At 43.2% G+C, this 21,702-nt stretch overlaps 1 protein-coding gene across 1 annotated transcript in view; it reads right to left on the bottom strand.

Annotated features, from left to right (window-relative positions):
• AP4E1 (adaptor related protein complex 4 subunit epsilon 1) overlaps window positions 1–21,702 on the bottom strand; it is a gene marked incomplete at its 3' end in the record, with an annotated part of 71,544 nt that overhangs the window by 41,526 nt on the left and 8,316 nt on the right. The window contains exons 4-7 of the mRNA XM_081097982.1: window positions 15,290–15,363; window positions 13,076–13,197; window positions 4,414–4,573; window positions 2,128–2,294 (exon numbers count right to left, since the gene is read on the bottom strand). Coding sequence (XP_080954108.1) covers window positions 2,128–2,294; window positions 4,414–4,573; window positions 13,076–13,197; window positions 15,290–15,363 — 523 coding nt within the window. The remainder of the gene's footprint in view (window positions 1–2,127; window positions 2,295–4,413; window positions 4,574–13,075; window positions 13,198–15,289; window positions 15,364–21,702) is intronic.

The following is a 21,702-nucleotide window of genomic DNA, read 5'->3' on the forward strand; positions in this document are numbered from 1 at the left end:
AAATAATTACTAAATTATTTCTTTCAATTAAATACATTAGAATCTGTTATAACATAACATTTTTTCTTTGCCACATTGAGTTAATCATTTCTTAAGAAATATAAGGTTTATGTTAACATAAAATCTCAGAGTTGGAACAACAAAGGAGAAAACATTTTAATGTTCCACAACATTGTAAGAGTTCCCATCTTTATTCACTTTAATTGTGCCTAATTTTTATTCAGCTGAGCCCTTTGAAGGTAAGCGCTCTTATTCATCTTTGTATGTATGCTCCAAATTCATCCATGAAAGAAAGGGAAGATGATGAGTTACTACATTTAGTAAATTCACTAAAAGCCTGAAAGTTCTGCCCTGACAAAATATGATGGCATTAAATCTTTTTAGACCAGTAAGGCCTGGGTGCATTGCTATGAAATTTGTGTTTTTAAAAGAGAATTCCAGTGAACTCCAACTAGAGCTCCACAACAAGATAGGCTGGGTTACATAAAATAATATGTATTTAGGACAAACATTTTTCATGTGTGTCTGCCCCATGAGATCCCTAGTTTCAATCAGGGTTGAGATTCATAAACACAGAAAAAAGTAAAATAGCAATACACCAAGAGTGATATAGCCCAGTTAGCACTTATCAGGAGTGTAAAGGGCAAATGGATGCTGACGAGGCATTACTAGGAGCGACATCCTCAAGGAAAATCCCTTCGTAAAGATAGGCTAAGAATCAGAATGTAGCCGAAACCGGTTTGGCTCGGTGGATAGAGCATCGGCTTGCGGACTGAAGGGTCCCGGGTTCGATTCTGGTCAAGGGCATGTACCTGGGTTGCGGGCACATCCCGGGTGGGAGATGTGCAGGAGGCAGCTGATCGATGTTCCTCTCTCATCGATGTTTCTAACTCTCTATCTCTCTCCCTTCCTCTCTGTGAAAAATCAATAAAATATATTTAAAAGAAAAAAAGAATCAGAATGTAAATGAATCCTACTGCATAAAAGAGAACCGAATCTCATAAAGTCAAAACACTGAAACTCTTCAGGGACTCAAGCCATGGTCCTTACTCTCAAGGGAACTAAAATCTAGTTGGACTTGCTCTCAAATCGTTCAGAAAAAAAATGAAAAGAAAGTGTGCCCTACCTGGATTGGCTCAGCAGTTAGAGCACTGGCCCTGGGGTTTGATTCTGGTCAAGGGCTCATACCTCGTTTGCAGGCTCAATCCCAAGCCTGGGTCAGGGTGCATGTGAGAGGCAACCAATTGATGTCTCTCTTACATTGATGCTCCTCTCTCTATCTCTCTCTCCCCCTCCTCCTCCCTCCCTTCCACTCTCTCTAAAAAAAAATCAACAGAAAAATATCCATGGGTGAGGCTTAAAATAATAATAATAATGTGTGCACACATGCACATACAGAAAGAGAGAAAATGCAAACAATAAATCTAGATAAAGGGCATAAGAGAGCTCCTTGTACTATTCTTGGAACTTTTCTGTAAGTTTGAAATATATATAATAGGTAAGATACCCATAAAATATAAATTATTGGTTAAAGGAGTATTCAGACAAATGAATTAAGGTGAAGCATCCAACTAGAGCCAAGGGTCAGCAAACTATAGTCCGCAGGCTCACTTCGCTTGTCATCTATTTTTGTATGGCTGCTGGCTAAAAATGGTTTTTACATTTTTAAATGGGGGGGGGGGGTCAAAATAGTAACATTTCATAACACATAAAATGTATGAGATTCAAGTTTTAATGTCCATAAAAAGTTTTTTTATTAATTGTGCTCATTTGTGTACTGTCTATGACTGCTTTGAGCTATACAAGAGCAGAGTTGAGTGGTTGCAACAGGCAACATATAGCTCACAAAGCCTAAATATTTATTACTATCTGGCCCTTGACAAAAAAAGTTTCCCAACCTCTAAAGTAGAATGACTAAGAAAGTTTCAGAGAAGACATAAAGCTTCACCGGTACCTTTCACTAGGAGTAGGATTTAGATAAGCAGAGAGCCAGGATTATCCCAGCAACCTGAATTATATACTTCGTATAAAGTGGTTTATTTATCACTACTAAGCCAACCCAAAGCATTAGGAGAATCTGGCTTATCTTGAAACCTCCAGGTGACTATCAAATTTACTTAAGTTTACCTCTGATCGTCTTTTCCTAGAAGTCTTAGTATTCTCAAGAGCTGGATTTGTAACCATGGTGCTGGGACACTGTGGTAATTGAAATCTACTGGGAGCTTTCCTCCAACTACTTGCTTCAAAATTGTTACAAAACTCCCAGTCAAATCTTTATATCCAGATGAATTCTCCTACATCCAAAAAATAAAAAACAAAAAACATTCTGTTAATAATAATGTCTTACTACATATAAAATAGACTTGGTTGAAATGCCATATAGAATCTAACTTAATACATGTTGTCTTAGAAGTTCCATGTTCACATTTAATGAAAGTGTTCCAGTCTGATTAATTTCTTCCATGATGAAACTCCTCTGGCCACTGATCCAAAGCTGAATCATCCCCCAAAAAACTTCCACCACTCCCTACTTGTTCCCACACACAGTATAATCACATTTCAAAAGTTCTTATAATTACATTTTATATAGAACCTTTAATAGTCAATACTGGCAATAAATAAAAAGGTAAAGAGAACTGGCATACTGAAAAAGGGCTGTAATATCTCTACTTTTGAGGAAAATTAAGACCTGTTTGCAATCTCTAAACTTTGCAAAAGTCTTACCATGTAAATGAGCTAAATGTGTTCTGGGTAGAAGAGTATAGAGCCCAGCTAAGACTACTCAAACATTTAAGCCCTCCAAAGTCAGTGAATCTGTCTATTAAAAACTAATCAGCCCTACAGTACTTAAATATGTTGGGGTTCTGAATGAGTGTACCTTAATTATATATCTGACTAATCTCTTGGCCTGGGGGAATTAAATACACATTCCTCAAAATGAACACTGAATTCGTCATCATAATTTTATTACATATCAAGAACACATTTTTTTAAAGGAAATAATAGCTCTTTCAAAGTTTAGTAAATGTTAGAGGAAAAATAAGATTGAATATCAAATATCTATTTATATCATATTGTTCTAGAACACAATGCATTAAAGATACCTTCAATTCTATAATTTTAAATTGAATTCAACAGCATATTCCATTTCATTATGAGGTACTCATGAAATCTCTCACAAATATATACTTTCAGATATAAAGTGTTTCAGGCAATTCACTGTGGCCGAATTAGTAGAAATCCATGTCACCAATTAGAAAATGTTTTTACCATACCATTCAACCCTCCTAGCTTTTCTGATATAGTATCAATGTATGGCATCAACACTAGTCTCTACCTTGCAAAACCCCTACAGGCTCTGCTCATTTCTATAAGCTGTTATGCATCACATAAAGTTGTATAAAACACAATCACTACTTAAAAAACCACAAATCTGAAAATTTCAATCGCTTTCCTACCTATCATTTTTCTATGCTTCTTCAGTAACATGAAAAAATTTTAGGCATTAAAAAAAAAAAAAAAAAGACTGCCATGGCAGGTGTTGCTCAATGGTTGGAGCACTGGTTGCTCTCAGGTTCAATTCCCAGTCAGGGCACATACCCAGGTCATGGGTTCAATCCCTGGTCAGGGTGCATATGGGAGGCAACCAATCACAATCACATGGATGTTTCTCTCTCTGTCTCTCCCTCTATTTTCCTCTCTAGAATCAATAAAAAAAGCATATGCTCAGGTGAGAGTTTAAAAAAAAAAGACTAATTCTATAATGTGTCTACTACTAAAGCTATCAACAACTTGCAAAGATTACTATTTAAAAGTCAATAATAGCCCTGGCTGGTTTGGCTCAGTGGATAGAGCGTCGGCCAATGGACTGATGGGTCCTGGGTTGGATTCTGGTCAAGGGCACATACTGAGGTTTCAGGCTTGATCCCCAGTAGGGGGTGTGCAGGAGGCAGCTGATCAATGATTCTCTCTCATCTCTGATGTTTCTATCTCTCTCTCCCTCTCCCTTCCTCTCTGAAATCAATAAAAATATATTTTTTAACAGCCGAAACCGGTTTGGCTCAGTGGATAGAGCGTCGGCCTGCGGACTGCGGGGTCCCAGGTTTGATTCCGGTCAAGGGCATGTACCTGGGCTGCGGGCACATCCCCAGTGGGAGATGTGCAGGAGGCGGCTGATCGATGTTTCTCTCCCATCGATGTTTCTAACTCTCTATCTCTCTCCCTTCCTCTCTGTAAAAAAATCAATAAAATATATTAAAAAAATATATATATATATATATATTTTTTTTTTTAACAAATAAAAGTCAGTAATAAAACATTGAAATTAAGCATTTGACTGAAAAATCTGAGGGTTTTTTTTATTATGCCATAATTATGTTTTTCTAATGTCAACTACTGAAATTTTCAACTTACCTTAATCATCCTATGGTATATGTGCAAGGAAGCAGCCATGACTCCAACATCTCTGTCACAAAGTGCTTTCTGAAACTTAATATGGATATGTTGTACTTGATTAGGAGCAATGAGATGGAATTTGTATAATGCCAGAACAGCTTTTCTTCGTATAATCTCCCTAAAGATAAAAAATGAAATCTGAACAAACCATCTGAATTTTCAGGCATTTAATTTTAAAAGATTACAGACCAAATGATTTCAATATATTAGCTATCACCTTAATCTAAAAAGAGAAATACACATTCATTAATTTCCTTTCTTAAATGTAGGGCGCCGCTATAGGGTTAAGCCTCGGACTGACCTGTTGGCAAAGCCACCAACAAGTCCCAGCTTAGAGGGCACAGTCCTCTTAGTATAATTAGGCTTGACCTTATGACCCTCCCTAGATCTTATCTGGGAAGCTAATGGGCTGAGGGAGAAGTAGCAAGTGCTGCCAAAACAGGTGAATCTCACAAGAACATTGTAACTATGGTGACCACTACCTTGTTTACCTCTGGCTATAAAATAAAGGCTCAGCTTGCCTCTGGATCTCTCTCTGTGGCCTCAGCCAGGGACAGGAAGATCCACCAAGACCCAGCTTATTCTCTTTGTCCTTTCTTCATCCTTCACCGCCCTCACTCAGGCTTTCAAACCCTTGGCGGAGCTGGCTCGGCACATGTGGCGCCCAAAGTGGGGCATGAGTTCGGGGGAACTACAGTTGTCAGGTGAAAGGACGCTCCAGTGAAACAAATGCAGAAAACAAGACGGAAGGTAAGGAGCGAAGTTCAGTGATATAACTAGGTGTAAAACATGGGAAATTCAGGATCGTATATACGTATCCATGCTTAAGGCTATGCTCCAAGCACAGGGCTGTTCTGTGAGGTATCAAGAGCTTTTCGATTTGTTGGATTTTGTAAGTAAAAAGGGCCCATGGTTTCCTGAGGAAGGAAAGGTAAATGTAGAGACATGGGAGAAGGTAGGAAAACAACTTAGAGATTCGTGTTTGTGCTGACACTGGACCAGCCTACATTCGGGGAATAGTATCAGCTGCTGCATTCACTTGTCAGCAGAAAAAGAAAGGGGGTGCTGTGGCAACCAATGCCACCTAGGCAGGGAAACTTCAAGCAGGGCTGGCCCCACCAAACAGTAGGGGCCTTATCCTTAACCCCACTGCAGCCTTTCCAGCCAGCTCAGTAAATCTTTATCATGCCACCCCGGGAAGCGCAGAATTGGCAAGTTCTCCCTGGGGTGATAGATCAGGACTCAGGCAATAGCAGAAAGAGCCAATCCTACTCTTAAAATGGAACTATAAAAACAAAAAAAGGGGGGAGAAGAATGCTGTGTGTTAAGTTGAAGAATGTTATGTGTTAAGTTTTTTGAATTACAATACAGACAGAAGCCAAAAGGCATTGAGCCTCCAGTGCAATAGCCTCCACCTAGGTAGCCCAGTGGAGTGATGCACAAACCAGACAAGAGTTTTACCGGATCTAGTTAATGTGGGGAAGAGGTTGTGTTTTGTATCTTTCCAGAAGGAGCAGCGCAGCCTATTTGAGGGCCAGAGCATTACGTGTGTCACCACAATGGACCCAGAGAAGCTCCTTGTCTCTTCATCCCTTCGCTCAAAAGACTGAGAGTTGCCCCGATGACAGCAATACGGAAAAGGAAGATGACGAAGGCTATGCAAGGGACCGAGGTGCCAACATGGGGTCAGCTGAAGAAGTTAACAACGGAGGCCCAGCAGATGGTAGAAAAACAAGATGTGGAAGCTACTCCCTCAGTCATGTTTCTGGCTATGCTAGCATTGGATAGCTGCCAGGCTTCTGCAAAATTTTGCGCAGCCAAGTCTGAGGACTCTGAGTAAATCAGCAAAAGAAACTTTCATTTAGCAGAAACTCACTTATTGCTGTTTTGCATTGGCACTGTTTTGTTATTCTTACTAGTTTTAAAAATGTTTACACATTGGCATTGTTTTGTTAATAGCCAGAGCTTTATGTTTAAGTTTTAAAATGGTAACATGTCTGTAGTTTGGGTTTTGCATTGGCATTGTTTTGTTATTGTTTTAATAGCCAGAGTTTTGTTCATGATGCTTAAGTTTTACTGCTATTACTTAAAATCAGAGAATATCAAAATTGAGATTATTCAAAGCAATCCTCTGTGTTCTATTCAATAATTCCTTTCATAAGATTCCTAACAAATGGTCATCTAGCTTCTGCTAAATTCCATTAACAAGCAACTCATATCTTCCTAGCCAAACTATGCCATGATGAAAAATTATTTTCACGTAGAAAAAATTAACACACTTGTCATTAGTATTAATACTATGGTGACTGTAAACAACATCCCAATGTATTGCTAGTGGATATTAAGCAATATTAATTAATCTGGGAGAGCAGGTAAATGAGATCAGAAAAAAATGAACTCTGAACATGCTCAGGAATGCCTAAGCCTGGCCCTAAGTGATGGTACTAACACAAGACCTTAACACATTGTATGCAGGAAACGTATTTATACGTTTTACGTTGACTGGTAGTAGAGCAGCGCGGAACACGTATTAATACGTTTTTTATAGACTAGCGGTAGAATGCGGGTAACATATATACGTAAACTAAAGTTATCGTAATTTTACTGAAAGTTGCCATTTGTGCAAAAAATTAGCAAAAATGGCCCGTGCCACCTGTTAGCACGCAATAAAAACTACCCGCAAACAATGTGTGAAGAGACGTGGATTCGAGCTCTAAATCTGGCATGCCACAATACAGCAGGGATTCAAAGTCGAGTCCAAACCCTGTCTCACATCTTCTTTGTGACATCCACTAGCCTACCTGTAGCTCTGTCCCATATTCTTTAGCTTCACTCTATAACATGGAATAGATATAGCCATAACTGCAGAATCAGAGTTTCAAGTCTAAACTTTAACTAGTAGAAGACAGGAAGTCCAGGATTTGAAATTAGAGTAGATGGGAAACAGTAAGAAAAAACTTAAAAGGGTAAATGGGAAGCAATAAAGAAAAAAAAATCAATTCCCAGAAGAATCTATCTACACTAATAAAAGACAAAGATGCTAATTGACCGTACCTTCACTGCACCCATCAGCCAATCAGAAGAGTATGCAAACTAAACCAACAAAGATAGCCATTAAATTTGCATACTGCAGGCGGGGCGGGAGTGCGAACCACCATCCGGGCCTCCAGTGTGTGACCCGGGGCACCAGGGCGGGACAGCGCAAGCCACCACCCACCCCGCCTCCATCCGGACCTCCCGTGGATAAGCCAGCAGGTGATTATCCCTCGAGGGATCCCAGACTGGGAGAGGGCACAGGCTGGGCTGAGGGACCCCCCCGAGTGTACAAATTTTTGTGCACTGGGCCTCTAGTCCTATCTAATAAAAGACAAACATGGTAATCAGCCGTACCTCCGCTACCCTTCCCATTGGCTAATCAGGGCGATATGCAAATTAACTGCCAGCCAAGGTAGCAGCCGGCAGCCAGGCAGCTTGAAGCTAACATGAGGCTTGCTTGCTTCAGTGACGGAGGAAACTAACGTTCCCTGCCTGCCTTGCCGGCCTCTGAGCTTGCAGTTTGAAACATTGTTACAAATATAAAAGCTAAACAAAACCCCAGAAACCTGCTTTCAGCCCGCCGGGATCTCAGAGCTGGAGTTGATACAGTGTTTCGATTATAGAACCCAAAAAAACCAGATACCTGCTTTCAGCAGCAGAGGCCTCAGAGCTGGAGCCAGAGCTAAAGCTGGCCCAGAATAAAAAAGAAAAAGAAATAAAGGAGCAGTTGGGAGCTTCAGTCACCCGCCAGCCTGAAAACAGCCCTCAGCCCCTCACCCAGACTGGCCAGGCACCCCAGTGGGGACCCCCACCCTGAAGGGTGTGTGATCAGCTGCAAACAGCCATCATCCCCTCACCCAGGGTGGCTAGGCACCCCAGTGGGGACCCCCACCCTGATCCAGGACACCTTTCAGGGTAAACCAGCCGGCCCCCACCTGTGCACCAGGCCTCTACCCTACATAGTAAAAGGGTAATATGCATCCCAGCCACGGGATCAGCGGAGCCGCGAGGCCTCCCGGCACCGGGATCAGTGTGACAGGGGGAAGCGCCCAAAACCCCTGATTGCCCTGCAGCTCTGTGTGTGTCAGGGGGTGGGGCCACAACCTCCCTATCCGCCCTGCTCTGTTCATGACAGGGGAAGGCACCCCAACCCCCTGATCAGCCCTGCTTTGTGCCTGATAGGGGGGAGCTCCTAGACCCCCCTTGATCGCCCTGCGGCTCTGTATGTGACAGGGTGCGGCGCCCCAACCCCCCCCCCCACGAGCCCTGCTCTGTGTGTGACAGGGTGCGGCGCCCCAACCCCCCCCCCCCCCACGGGCCCTGCTCTGTGTGTGTCAGGGTAGAGCCATAACCTGCCCATCGGCCCTGCTCTGAGTGTGAGAGTGGCAGCGCCCCAACCCCCTGATCGGCCCTGCTCTGTGAGTGATAGAGGGCGGCGCCCCACCCCCCCCACACGGGCCCTGCTCTGTGCGTGACGGGGGGAGCTCCCCAACCCCCTGATTGACCCTGCTCTGTGCGTGACTGGGTATGGAGCCCCAACCCCCCTGATGGGCCCTGCTCTGTGCGTGACAGGGTACGGAGCCCCAAACCCCCTAATGGGCCCTGCTCTGTGCGTGACAGGGGGCAGCACCCCAAACCCCTGATTGGCCCTGCTCTATGCGTGACAGGGGGTGGCGCCACAACCTCCCCATCGACCCTGCCTTGAGTGTGACAGGGGGTGGTGCCCTAACCCCCCAATCGGCCCTACCCTGAGCATGACAGAGGGTGGCATCGCAACCTTCCGATCCGCCCTGCTCTCTGCATGACAGCAGGCGGCGTCCCAACTCCCCAATCGGCCCCGCTCTGAGCCCGACCAGGGGCTGCACCTAGGGATTGGGCCTGCCCTCTGCCACCCGGGAGCAAGCATAAGCCAGCAGGTCATTATCTCCCGAGGGGTCCCAGACTGTGAGAGGACACAGGCCGGGCTGAGGGACCCCCTTCCCCCTGAGTGCACAAATTTTTGTGCACCGGGCCTCTAGTCTACACTAATAAAAGAGAAAAATGGTAATTGGCATACGGCGCTACCCTTTTCATTGGCTAATCAGGGCTATATGCAAATTAATTGCCAACTAAAATGGCAGTTAACTGCCAACAAAGATGGCGGCTAATTTGCATATGTAGGCACAATGCAGGGAGGCGAAAGGGAAAGCAGGAAGAAGCCCCCTGCCACTGACAGTGATCGGACCCAGGGGGGAGCTAAGAGCTGGGGGGCAGGGCAAAGGCGGCCCTGGGGCCGTCTTTGCCCTGCCCCCCAGTCATGATCGGAGAATTAGGCGCCTTTGCTGCCCTGGCCAGTGATAGCAGGAAGTAGGGGTGGAGCCAGCGATGGGAGCTGGGCATGGTCGAAGCTGGCAGTCCCGGGAGCTAGGGGTCCCTTGCCTGGGCCTAAAGCGGAGCCCACAACAGTGGGGCCGCTGCAGCTGCAGGTCCCCGCTGCCTGAGCTGGACGCCTCAGCCAGAGGCGTCCTGCAGGGGCAGGGGCGGAGCCCGCGTGATCGCGGCGCCCCCCGCTGCCACTGCGGGTCCCCGCTGCCCGGGCCGGACGCCTAGGCCAGAGGAGTTAGGCCTGGGCAGGGACGGAGCCTGTAACCGCGGGGAGCTGGGGGTCCCCTGCCCAGGCCTAATGCTTTGGCCAGAGGTGTTAGGCCTGGGCAGGGGCAGAGCGGGAGATCGCGGGGAGCTGGGAGTCCCCTGCCCAGGCCTAATGCCTTGGCCAGAGGTATTAGGCCTGGGCAGGGGCGGAGCCTGCAACCGCGGGGAGCTGGGGATCCCCTGCCCAGGCCTGACACCTCTGCCAGAGGCCTCAGGCCTGGTCAAGGGGCTGATCCGGTGATTGGTGATCGGAGGGTGATGAGGGTCAAGGCCTGGGCAAGGCATCAGGCCTGGGTGGGGGGCGGAGCCGGGGATTGGAGGGATATGATGGTCCCCTTGCCCAGGCCTGAAGCCTGGGTCAGAGGCGTCAGGCTTGGGCGGGGGGTGGAGCAAGCGATCAGAGGGAGATGCGGGTCCCCTGCCCAGGCATGATTCCTGGGCCAAAGGCCTCAGGCCTGGGCGGGGGTCAGAGCCAGTGATCGGGGGGAGATGGGGGTCCCCTGTCCAAGCCTGACACCTTGGCGGAGGCGTCAGGCCCGGGCAAGGGGCCGATCAGGCGATCAGAGGGTGATGGGGGGTCTATGCCTCTGGCCGAGGCATCAGGCCTGGGCAAGGGGCAGAGCCAGCAATCGGAGGGGTCTGGGGGTCCCCTGCCCAGGCCTGACGCCTGGGCTAGAGGCATCAGGCCTGGGCAAGGGGCCGTTCCTGCTATTGGAGGGTGATGGGGGTCAACGCCTGAGGGCTCCCAGTATGTGAGAGGGGGCAGGCTGGGCTGAGGGACACTCCCCCCCCACACACCCAATGCACGAATTTCGTGCACCGGGCCCCTAGTATATATATAAAAGGCTAATATGCAAAGTGTCCCCTCAGGAGTTCGACTGCTCATAATGATGTGCGCTGACCACCAGGAGGAGGTGGAGAATGAAGGAAGGCCCCGGCTGGCAGCCAGCAGCCAGAGAAGGAAGGCCCCAGCCAGCAGCCGGAAGGCCCCGATCGGCCCTGATTGCTGGCCAGGTCTCGGGACCCTACCCATGTATGAATTTCGTGCACCAAGCCTCTAGTTTCATATAAAGAATCAGAATGTATGATTACCACAGAGTGGTGGTATGAAAATATTATATAAAAATATGTTCTGCTATGATCAGATCAACCTATAATTATCTAAGAAAAGCTAATATATTATTTCCAGTAATTAACTGTCATTACCCAGCATTTGTTCTAATAGGTTTGACATTAAAAAAAACATTATAACAAGTCTGAAAAACCTATAAAGTTATTCTACCATTCTTAGTGAAACTATCATTTTAGCTTTTTCTTTAAAAATACAAACCATGCCGTGATTGGTTTGGCTCAGTGGATAGAACATTGGCCTGCAGACTGAAGGGTACCAGGTTTGATTCTGGTCAAGGGCATGTACCTTGCTTGCGGGCACATCCCCAGTAGGGGGTGTGCAGGAGGCAGCTGAAATAATATATTAGCTTTTCTTAGATAATTCTCTCTCATGGATGTTTCTAACTCTCTATCTCTCTCCCTTCCTCTCTGTAAAAAATCAATAAAATATATTAAAAAAAAAATACAAACCATGCTCAGCTAGTGTGGTTCAGTGGTTGAGCATCAACCTATGAACCAGGAGGTCATGATTTGATTCTGGTCAGGGCATATGCCCAGGCTGCAAGCTCAATCCCCAGCAGGAGGTGTGCAGGAGGCAGCTGACCAATGATTCTCTCTCATCATTGATGTTTCTAACTCTCTCTCTCTCTCCCCCTCTCTGAAATCAATAAAAATATGTTTTAAAAAAACAAACAGCCCTTGACGGTTTGGCTCAGTGGATAGAGTGTTGGCCTGCGGACTGAAGGGTCCAGGGTTTGATTCTGGTCAAGGGCACATACCTCAATTGCAGGCTTCCTGCCCTGGTCATGGGTGTGCAGGAGGCAACCAATCGATGTTTCTCTCTCACATCAGTGTTTCTGTCTCTCCCTCTCCTTTCTACTCTCTCTAAAAATCAATAGAAAAAATATCCTCGGGTGAGGATTTAAAAAAAAACACAAACCTATAAGTCAACAATTTATAACCTTAGAACACTAAAAACACTGACTTAAAGAGGCATAAGAAATACAGAAATGTTGAGTAACACATAAATCTTTATCAAGAATGTACGCATAACTAAAATACTATAATCACAAAGGAAAAATAGAAAATAATTGAAATTTTTTTCCTAGCTTTAAAGGTTACAAAGTTAAGAAACAAAAGAATTCAAGTATGTGGGGGGCAGGGGAGGCCAGGGAAATGTCAAGGGGGGGAAAAAAAGGAGACATATGTAATACTCTAATACTTTAAGCAATAAAACAAAATTTAAAAAAAAGAAGAATTCAAGTATGGTGAAGACAAAAGAATTCAAGTACGGTGAAAAAACAAGCCAAGCATTAAGGAAAGAGTTACGGAACCTTACAGGATAAGATTAGCAAAATACTAAAAGTTAAGGTTTATTAGGATTTATTCTACTATAAAATAGTATTTGGATACTGCAGTTTTAATATAAAAGCATCCCCAATACATGAAGCTCTCTGCATTCATAGCATTTGAATTATTTCTAAATGTTTTCCATTATTTGACTCTATCCTCAAACCATTTTGTGAGAATTAAGAAGCTTCAAGCAACCCCACACAACCAAGGGAAAACCAGGCCCACGGCTGACTAGAGGTAGAAGTGGGAGGAAAGCCAAGGACTCCTGACACTAAGCTCCTCACTGCCTCTCAGTTTAACTTCAGAAAGCTGCCTGGTATTTTTCTAAATCCACGTAAAAATAAAGGACGATGCTATCAGGGATTTTTGTATTTTATCTGACAAAGAATATCCTTTACCTTAGTAGCACTAAGTTATAATAAATTTTTAGTATAAATTTTTGTTTTGAAATATATATAGTATATACACCTATCCAAAAGAATTTACTTACTTAGAATGTTGAAGTTTATCTTCTATTAATGGAAGAACAGCTGGAATCATTTCTTGAGGGAAAATCTGGCTAACGATAGTAAGTGCCATACATACTTCCACCAGGTTAGTGCTCTGCAAGTCCTGACACAATCATTAAGCAAAGAAAACATTCAGTGCAAAGTTTAAAACTAGGTATAGTGAGCGCAACATTGCAATGGCCCCACTTACTTAATAGTTTTCTACTAACTTTATAATTAAGTTGTACATTTACCTCATCTTTTATAGAAATATCTCTGTTTCATTTGCTTTAACAGTCAATAAATAAACACAGCCAAAAAGCAATTGATCCAAAAGGAAACTGTATTTCTGTTCTGACACTGGCCCAAGTAGTTTCCTTTAGAACAGCTTTTAAAACCTTTGTAAACTAATAGCAAACCAACTTTATGAATTGTCCTTGTTAAACAATGAGTGAAAGTTTAAAAGGAAGTAATTCTCAAATATTCTATATAATAAAACCCTAATATGCAAATCGACTGAACAGCAGAATGACCGATTGCTATGACATGCACTGACCACCAGGGGGCAGACGTTCAACACAGGAGCTTCCCCCTGGTGGTCAGTGCACTCCCAGTGTGGGAGCACCACTCAGACAGAAGCTGGACTCATGGCTGGCGAGTGCAGCGGCAATAACAGGAGCCTTTCCCACCTCTGCTGAAGGTAGGCAGTAAGGAGCAAGGGGTTCCGGACTGCGAGAGCACCAGACTGCGAGAGGGACGTCTGGCTGCTGGCTTAGGCCTGATCCCCAGGAAGACCAGGCTTAAGCCAGCAGGCAGACATCCCCTGAGGGGTCCCAGACCACGAGAGGGTGCAGGCCAGGCTGAGGACACCCCCCGCCCCCCCTCCCGCCATGCACAATTTCGTGCACCAAGCCTCTACTATACAATAAAAGGCATGAATTCATACATATTTAGATATGCACAAATTTTATTAATCATTTTAACAGAAAACGAAAAACTATTTTTAAAAGTTTGGAAAAATTTAAGCTACTAGTAATCTTAATAGAGTATAAGACTTAAAATTCAGAAAGTACTATACACACACAGACTCACACATCAAAAGACTGACACAAAGTAAACAGGAAAATACTCAACAATTCAATTATACTTCATTACCAATTTTGATTAAAAATTTAACAGGAGCCCTAGCCAGTTTGGCTCAGTGGATAGAAGGATACTGGGTTCAATTTGGGTCAAGGGCAAATGCCCAGGTTGCAGGTTCGATCCCCAGCAGGTGGCATGCAGGAGGCAGCCTATCAATGATTCTCTCTCATCACTGATGTTTCTATCTCTCTTGCCCTCTCCCTCCCTCTCTGAAATCTATAAAAATATATTTTCAAAGAAATAATTTTTTAAAAATTTAACAGGAAAAAATATTGTGAGTATGGATTAAATTGTGTTTTTATTATCTGTACATTCCAGTTCCAATTATATTCTACTAGAGGCCCGGTGCATGGATTCATGCACCAGTGGGGTCCCTCAGCCTGGCCTGCGGGGATCAGGTTGAAACCAGCTCACCGACATCCCCTAGGGGTCCTGGATTGTGAGAGGGTGCAGGCCAAGCCAACGGTGCACGATCAGGGCAGGGGAGGGACTCCAGGAGGGCTCCAGGGCATGTCAGTCCGAATCGCCCAGTCTCAATGGCTGAACCCCAGCAGCAAGCTAACCTACCAGTTGGATCATCTGCCCCCTGTTGGTCAGTGCACATCACAGCGACTGGTTGAACAGTCGAATGAATGGTTAGACACTCAGCATATTAGGCTTTTATTATAAGGGTTACTTTTAGAATTTAAAATAATTATTCAGTTTACATCTACATCCCTTTAGAACATATCCCAGAGAAAGAGACAACAACATGGAAATATCCAGAACTAAGAGTCTGGAGAACTGAGTTATAAGTCTAACAATAACAGCAGCAGTAGCTATTACTACTTTCATAGTGTTTCGTACAACCTTCACAACTTGGTTAAGTTCTATCATTATCCCCATTTTGCAGATACAGACACTGATCTAAAAGATCTAAAATAAATACATAAATAAATAAAAGGATTTTTCTACGTCCATTCTGTAAACCTACCTTCTTCCAAAAATATCTAATTCAATATGACTAAGGAAAAATGTCAGGTGCCTGCAGAAATAATTTCTGACTTCATAATAACCAACATACAATACAGTACCTTTACAACTGTATTCACAAGGAGAAGCAACAGTTCATGACTTTCATGTAGAAATAAAGACACTGCCAAATAACCTATAAAATTTGAAGGGAAAAGTCTCATCACAATGTTCCCAAGAATTTAAACAAAGCAATCATATATTCCAAAATTAAGTGTCAAAGATACCAGTTGTAGGTAAATATGAAAACAAATTGTAAAATATGAAGATCAAAACCTCTAGTAAGGAAGATTTCAAGAGTTCTTCATCCTGAAATATTCCAGAATTACATATTTCATAGGATATACCTAAAGTGGAAAAGAGACTGTGTGCACCAACTTAAAGCTATGTAGACATTAGAAATACAAGTTATGTTTTGTGCATATCTCTACACAATCTATCAAAACATTTTCTGTCCTGTAGCCAAACACAGAGTTACTCAAAAACTAATAGCTACTAGAGTTAAGTGTGTTACTGGCTATCTGTGTTGTTGAATGAGCTACCACCTAATATCAAGCCATATGATGTAAATCATATACTAAGCCATAAACAATACCTTATTTCCTCAATTTGAAGACATACTAGTCACCCTTCATATTGGAATATTTGTTAGACAGTTACTATGGGTCAACTACATTACAAGCCTCACCTCGTTTAATCCTCACAACTCTATGAGATAGATATTATTACCCCTGATATAATGATGAAGCCCCTAAATGGTAGTTGCCCAAGATCTATACCTATTACAAGGTAGAGCCAGGGCTCAACCTAGCAGGAAGAGTTAGTTCATGTTTTTAACCCCTATATTCTTCTTTCTCTCCACATAGTCTACTGTAAGGCCCTATCCCCTGAATCCTGTCGTCATTGTTTTTCATTCTTCCCAACTCTTTTCAGCCCTTTCATTAGGGTTTCTATTGTTAAGTATACCCATCATTACCCAGCGCCTACACTATATGTGTGTGTTTGGGAACATGGGAAAAATATGGAAAGTTCCTATTCTGAGTCCCTTGAGATGTTGCTTTCAGGTGTATCCTCTGCTTGGCTGAAATAAATTTATAAAAATTCTCTATAAGTTTGGATGTTTTTCTGTTGACACTATCATCAGAGACCGGGAGTTGATACCAAATGGATCTGTACAGAAACCTATTAAAAGAAGCTCTGGAGAGGATTAAAAATGGCGGCGGAATAAGTGCATGCTGCACGGGCAGGCTCCCAGGAACAAACTTGAATTACAACTAAAATACAGAAAAACTTTCTGAATAATCAATGGGAAACTCGCTGGAGAGAACCCTGATACCCAAGGACCAAAAGTGGAGACCGCATAGAGACTGGTAGCAGGGGCAGGGGCACGAAAGGGCTGTCTGGACACCCACAAACAGCAACTGAAGTTCCAGAGAGGTATTTCAGCTGTGGGGAGTTGCCACTGAGAACTCTGGGGTCTAATCCCCAAGCTGGGCCCTCCCCCAACCCCCAGCAGAGAGCACCAGAACTGAGAAGGGGACCCACGTAATTTCATGGATTGGATATAGTCAACATCATTAAACTGTCCATACTATCCAAGGCAATCTAGATTCAATGCAATCCCCATTAAAATACCAAGGGCATATTTCACAGAACTAGAACAAATACTCCAAAAATTTATATGAAATCAAAAAAGGCCCTGAATAGCTGCAGCAATCTTGAAAAAGAAAAACAAAGTTGGGGGAATTACAATACCAGATTTCAAGCTATACTACAAAGCCACCATAAACAAAACAGCCTGGTACTGGCACAAGAACAGGCACATAGAAATGCAACAGAACAGAGAACTCAGGAAATCGACACAAGCCATTACACTCAATTAACATTTGACAAAGGAGGCAAAAGCATACAATAGAGTCAAGACAGTCTCTTCAATAAACAGTGGTGGGAAAATTGAACAGATACATGCAAAAAAAATGAAATAGACCACCAACTTACACCAAACACAAGAACAAACTCAAAATGGATAAAAGACTTAAATTTAAGTAGTGAAACCATAAAAATCCTAGAGGAAACCATAGGCAGCAAAATCTCAGACATCTCTCATAGCAATATGTTTATGGATACATCTCCTAAGGCAAAGGAAACTAAGGAGAAAATAAACAAATGGGACTATATCAAAATAAAAAGCTTCTGTACAGCAAAAGAAACCATCAACCGAACGAAAAGGGAGCCCACTGTATGGTATAACATATTTGGCAATGATACATCTGAAAATGGTTAATATCCAAAATATATAAGGAACTTATACAACTTAACAAAAGGAAGACAAACAATCCAATTTAAAAATGGGCAAAGGACCTAAATAAACACTTCTCTAAAGAGGACATTCAGATAGCCAAGAGACATGTGAAAAAATGCTCAAAGTCACTGATCATCAGAGAGATGCAAATTAAAACAACAATAAGGTATCACCTCACACCTGTCAGAATAGCTACCATCAACAAATCAACCAATGACAAGTGCTGGCGAGGATGTGGAGAAAAGGGAACCTTAGTATACTGCTGGTGGGAATGCAGACTGGTGCAACTGTTAGGTCTGATCAAATAATTGAATCGATGCCCCCTCCCCTGGGAACTGACCTTTAGGCCCCTTCACAATGGACATTTCACTTGCTTAGACCACATTCCACTTGCTAAGACCATTATCTCTCCCCTCCGGAGTTTTCCAGAATCCACACCTGCACAGAGAATTCTCCACCCAGAAAAAGCCAGCCTAGAGTCCTTTAAAAACCTCTGGAGCTCAGCCCATCTGGTATCCAGATGACCTAATCTATACTAATAAAAGGGTAATATGCTAATTAGACCAGACATCTTCCAGACGTCTTTCCGGACAAAGCCACAGTGGCGGGGGCCAAGGCAGAGATGGTTAGGGGTGATCAGTCTGGCAGGGAAGAGCAGTTAGGGGCAGTCAGGTCAGCAGCAGAGGGCAGTTAGGGGCGATCAGGCCAGTTAGGGGATGATCAGGCCAGCGGGGGGAAGCAGTTAGGGTGCAATCAGTCCGGCAGGGGGGAGAGGTTAGGGGGCAATTAAGCCAGCAAGGAAGCAGTTAGGGGGCGATCAAGCCGGCAGGGGAGCAGTTAGGGGCATCAGGCAGGCAGACAGGCGAGCAGTTAGGAGCCAATGGTCCCGGATTGCGAGAGGGCGGGCCTAATCCGGCAGTCAAACATCCCCTGAGGGGTCCCGGATTGGAGAGGCTGCAGGCCGGGCTAAGGGATTCCCCCGCCCACACTGCCCATGCACAAATTTTATGCACCAGACCTCTAGTAAATTTATAATTCTTCACCCCTTTTGGCCTCATGCGTTCCTCCTTTGGTGACCCTAACAGCAACCATTATGAAAAACAGTATGGAGTTTCCTCAAAAAATAAATATGGAACTGCCATTTGACCCAGTGATCCCACCTCTTGAATATATCCTAAGAAACCCGAAACACCAATCAGAAAGAATGTATGCACCCCTATGTTCATAGCAGCATAATTTACAAAAGCTAAGATCTGAAAACAGCCCAAGTGCCCATCAGTAAATGAGTGGATAAAAAAGTTGTGGTATATTTATACCATGAAATACTATGCAGCAGTAAGAAAAGAAGAATCTCTTACCCTTTGAGACAGCATGGAGGGACTTGGAGAGTATCATGCTAAGTGAAATAAGCCAGTCAGAGAAGGACAAGTATCACATGATCTCACTCATATGTGAAATCTAAGTAACAAAATAAACTGATGAACAGAGTGGATCCAGAGACATGGAAGCATGGAACAGAGTGTGGAATCTCAGAGGAAAGGTGGAGGAAGGTGGGTGGCAATCAACCAAAGATCTTGTATGCATATATGTATATAACCCATGGACACAGACCATAGGGTGCTAAAGGCCTGGGGCAGGCTGGATGGGGTCAATGGGGGGAAAAGGGTGACATATGTAATACTTTCAACAATAAAGATTAAAAAAAGAAAGTTCCTATTCTCACAACCAAGTAGTGTGACCCACTGCAACATCTTTACTGAAGATCATAGGAAGTGCTGTTACTCGCACAATCATGAAAGGGAAAATAAAAACCTAACCAGGACCAAGAAAGAGATGAGAAAAACTCTAGAGAACATTAAAGCGGAGATTAGGTCTTATCAGATTGCTAAGAACTTATTGCTAGAGTATCACCCACACCCAAGTCACCAACGTCAAATTACAAGAACAACAAACTAATCCAAAGACTATCTACATGAAATCTTAATTCTGTTACAAAAATTTCCTGTTTCACAATTAGGAAACGCCGGGGGGGGGGGGGGGGGGGGGTTGGGGGGGGGGGGGAGATATTCTATGATAAAAGAATGAAAACGGTTTCACAAAAACAAAGAATGACAGCTATGATTATAGAGTATATTTGCTATGACTAAGAGTTAGGTATAGCATAAGAATATAGGCTTTGACTCATAGAAATTTGGGTTCACATTCTGGCTCCACCATTCATTAGCTCTACGACCTTGGACAAGTGACTTGATCTTTCTGAGCCTCCATCTTCTCCTCTGTAAAATGAAATACTATCTCACAAGATAGAGCACCTAACATAATGCCTGACTTAATGGGTACTGAAATTCAGTTACTTAACAATATTAATATGAAAAATAAGAAGGCGTTCTTCATCAGAGAAAACACCAAAAGTAGCATTAATAATCTCACGAGAGTTAATGAGAAAATAGTACCAAAATGAAGACATGTAAAAGGTGGAGAGACACAGAGAAACAGCGATGTGAAAGAGACACATAGATTGGCTGTCTCCCCACATACACTCGACCAGGGCCAGGATCAAGCCTGCAACCAAGGTACATGCTCTTGACCAAAATTGAATCCAGAACCCTTCAATTCGTGGGCTGATGCTCTATCCACTGAGCAAAACTGGCTAGGGCCACATATTTTTAAAATAAGTGAAAATGAAAAGAATTACATGAAAGTCTAAAAAGCAGAATATAGAAAGAGTTGTACAAAATATCACCAACAACAACCATCCAATATTTACTGACTACCTAGTGCAGCTGTGGGCAAACTACAGCCCGCGGGCCGGATCCGGCCGTTTGAAATGAATAAAACTAAAAAAAAAAAGACCATACCCTTTTATGTAATGATGTTTACTTTGAATTTATATTAGTTCACACAAACACTCCATCCATGCTTTTGTTCCGGCCCTCCGGTCCAGTTTAAGAACCCATTGTGGCCCTTGAGTCAAAAAGTTTGCCCACACCTGATCTAGTGGTTGCCAAAATTTCCTGCCATTAGAGATCTTAGAATTAGTTTGGGAACTGAAACATTAATATGTGAAAAGACACCATAAGATAACAGACGGTAGGAGCCACCTGAATGATGACAGAAGAGTTCAAACTTGATTTGGAATATGAAAAGAAGAGACAGGATGCCAAAGGACATTCTATTTGAGGGAAGAAAACAAGTCTAGAATTGGAAGCCTATGTTGGGTAGAGTGAGGTTCAACGAGTGGAGTATCGTATGCATATAGTCTGAGAATCTTTACCAAGACATCTCCCACCCCATCCCACCATGTGACAGCACAAGTCACTACAATTTGTGAAGAATGCTGGTCCTGGACAATATGACACTATCAACTCCTTTCAATAAAGAACATGCTGCCGAACCGGTTTGGCTCAGTGGATAGAGCGTCGGCCTGCGGACTGAAGGGTCCCAGGTTCGATTCCGGTAAAGGACATGTACCTTGGTTGCGGGCACATCCCCAGTAGGGGGCGTGCAGGAGGCAGCTGATCGATCTCTCTCATCGATGTTTCTAGCTCTCTGTCCCTCTCCCTTCTTCTCTGTGAAAAATCAATAAAATATTAAAATAAAATAAAATAAAATAAAATAAAATGAAATAAAGAACATGCTCTAGTCCTATATTATTCTAAAGTGCTTCCTTCTTGGGATTCTGATATAAAGCCGAATCTATATGAATAGAACTTTTTAAGTCCTTGAAAGAATTTTCCTTAATAGCCCTAAAGGTTGATTATAGAGACAAAAATTTTTTTAAATGCCTCTAGGCCTTGGCCAGGTAGCTCAATTAGTAAGAGCATCGTCCCCATACACCAAGGTTGTAGCTTTGATCCCCATCAGGGCACATACAGTTAACTAATAAATGCATAAATAAGTGGAACACACAAAACGCTCTTTCTCCTTTCCTCCTCTCTCTCTTCCTCTCTCTCTCAAATCAATAAACAAAAAATTTTAATAAATAAATAAATAAAAAGATGCCTCTAATACTTATAGCTAACGTATGTGAAACTGAGAACAGGATATTTAAAATTATTCAAGTCAATATCAGTTTTATTCTATAAAGAAACATTTCTGATCATTAAGTTCATGAGGTTAGATAGGCTTTTAAAAATTAGCTTTACTGAGGTTTATATAATTTGCATACAAGAA

This window comes from Myotis nattereri (assembly GCF_964212035.1).
Source record: "Myotis nattereri genome assembly, chromosome: 1".
Classification (NCBI taxonomy): domain Eukaryota; kingdom Metazoa; phylum Chordata; class Mammalia; order Chiroptera; family Vespertilionidae; genus Myotis; species Myotis nattereri.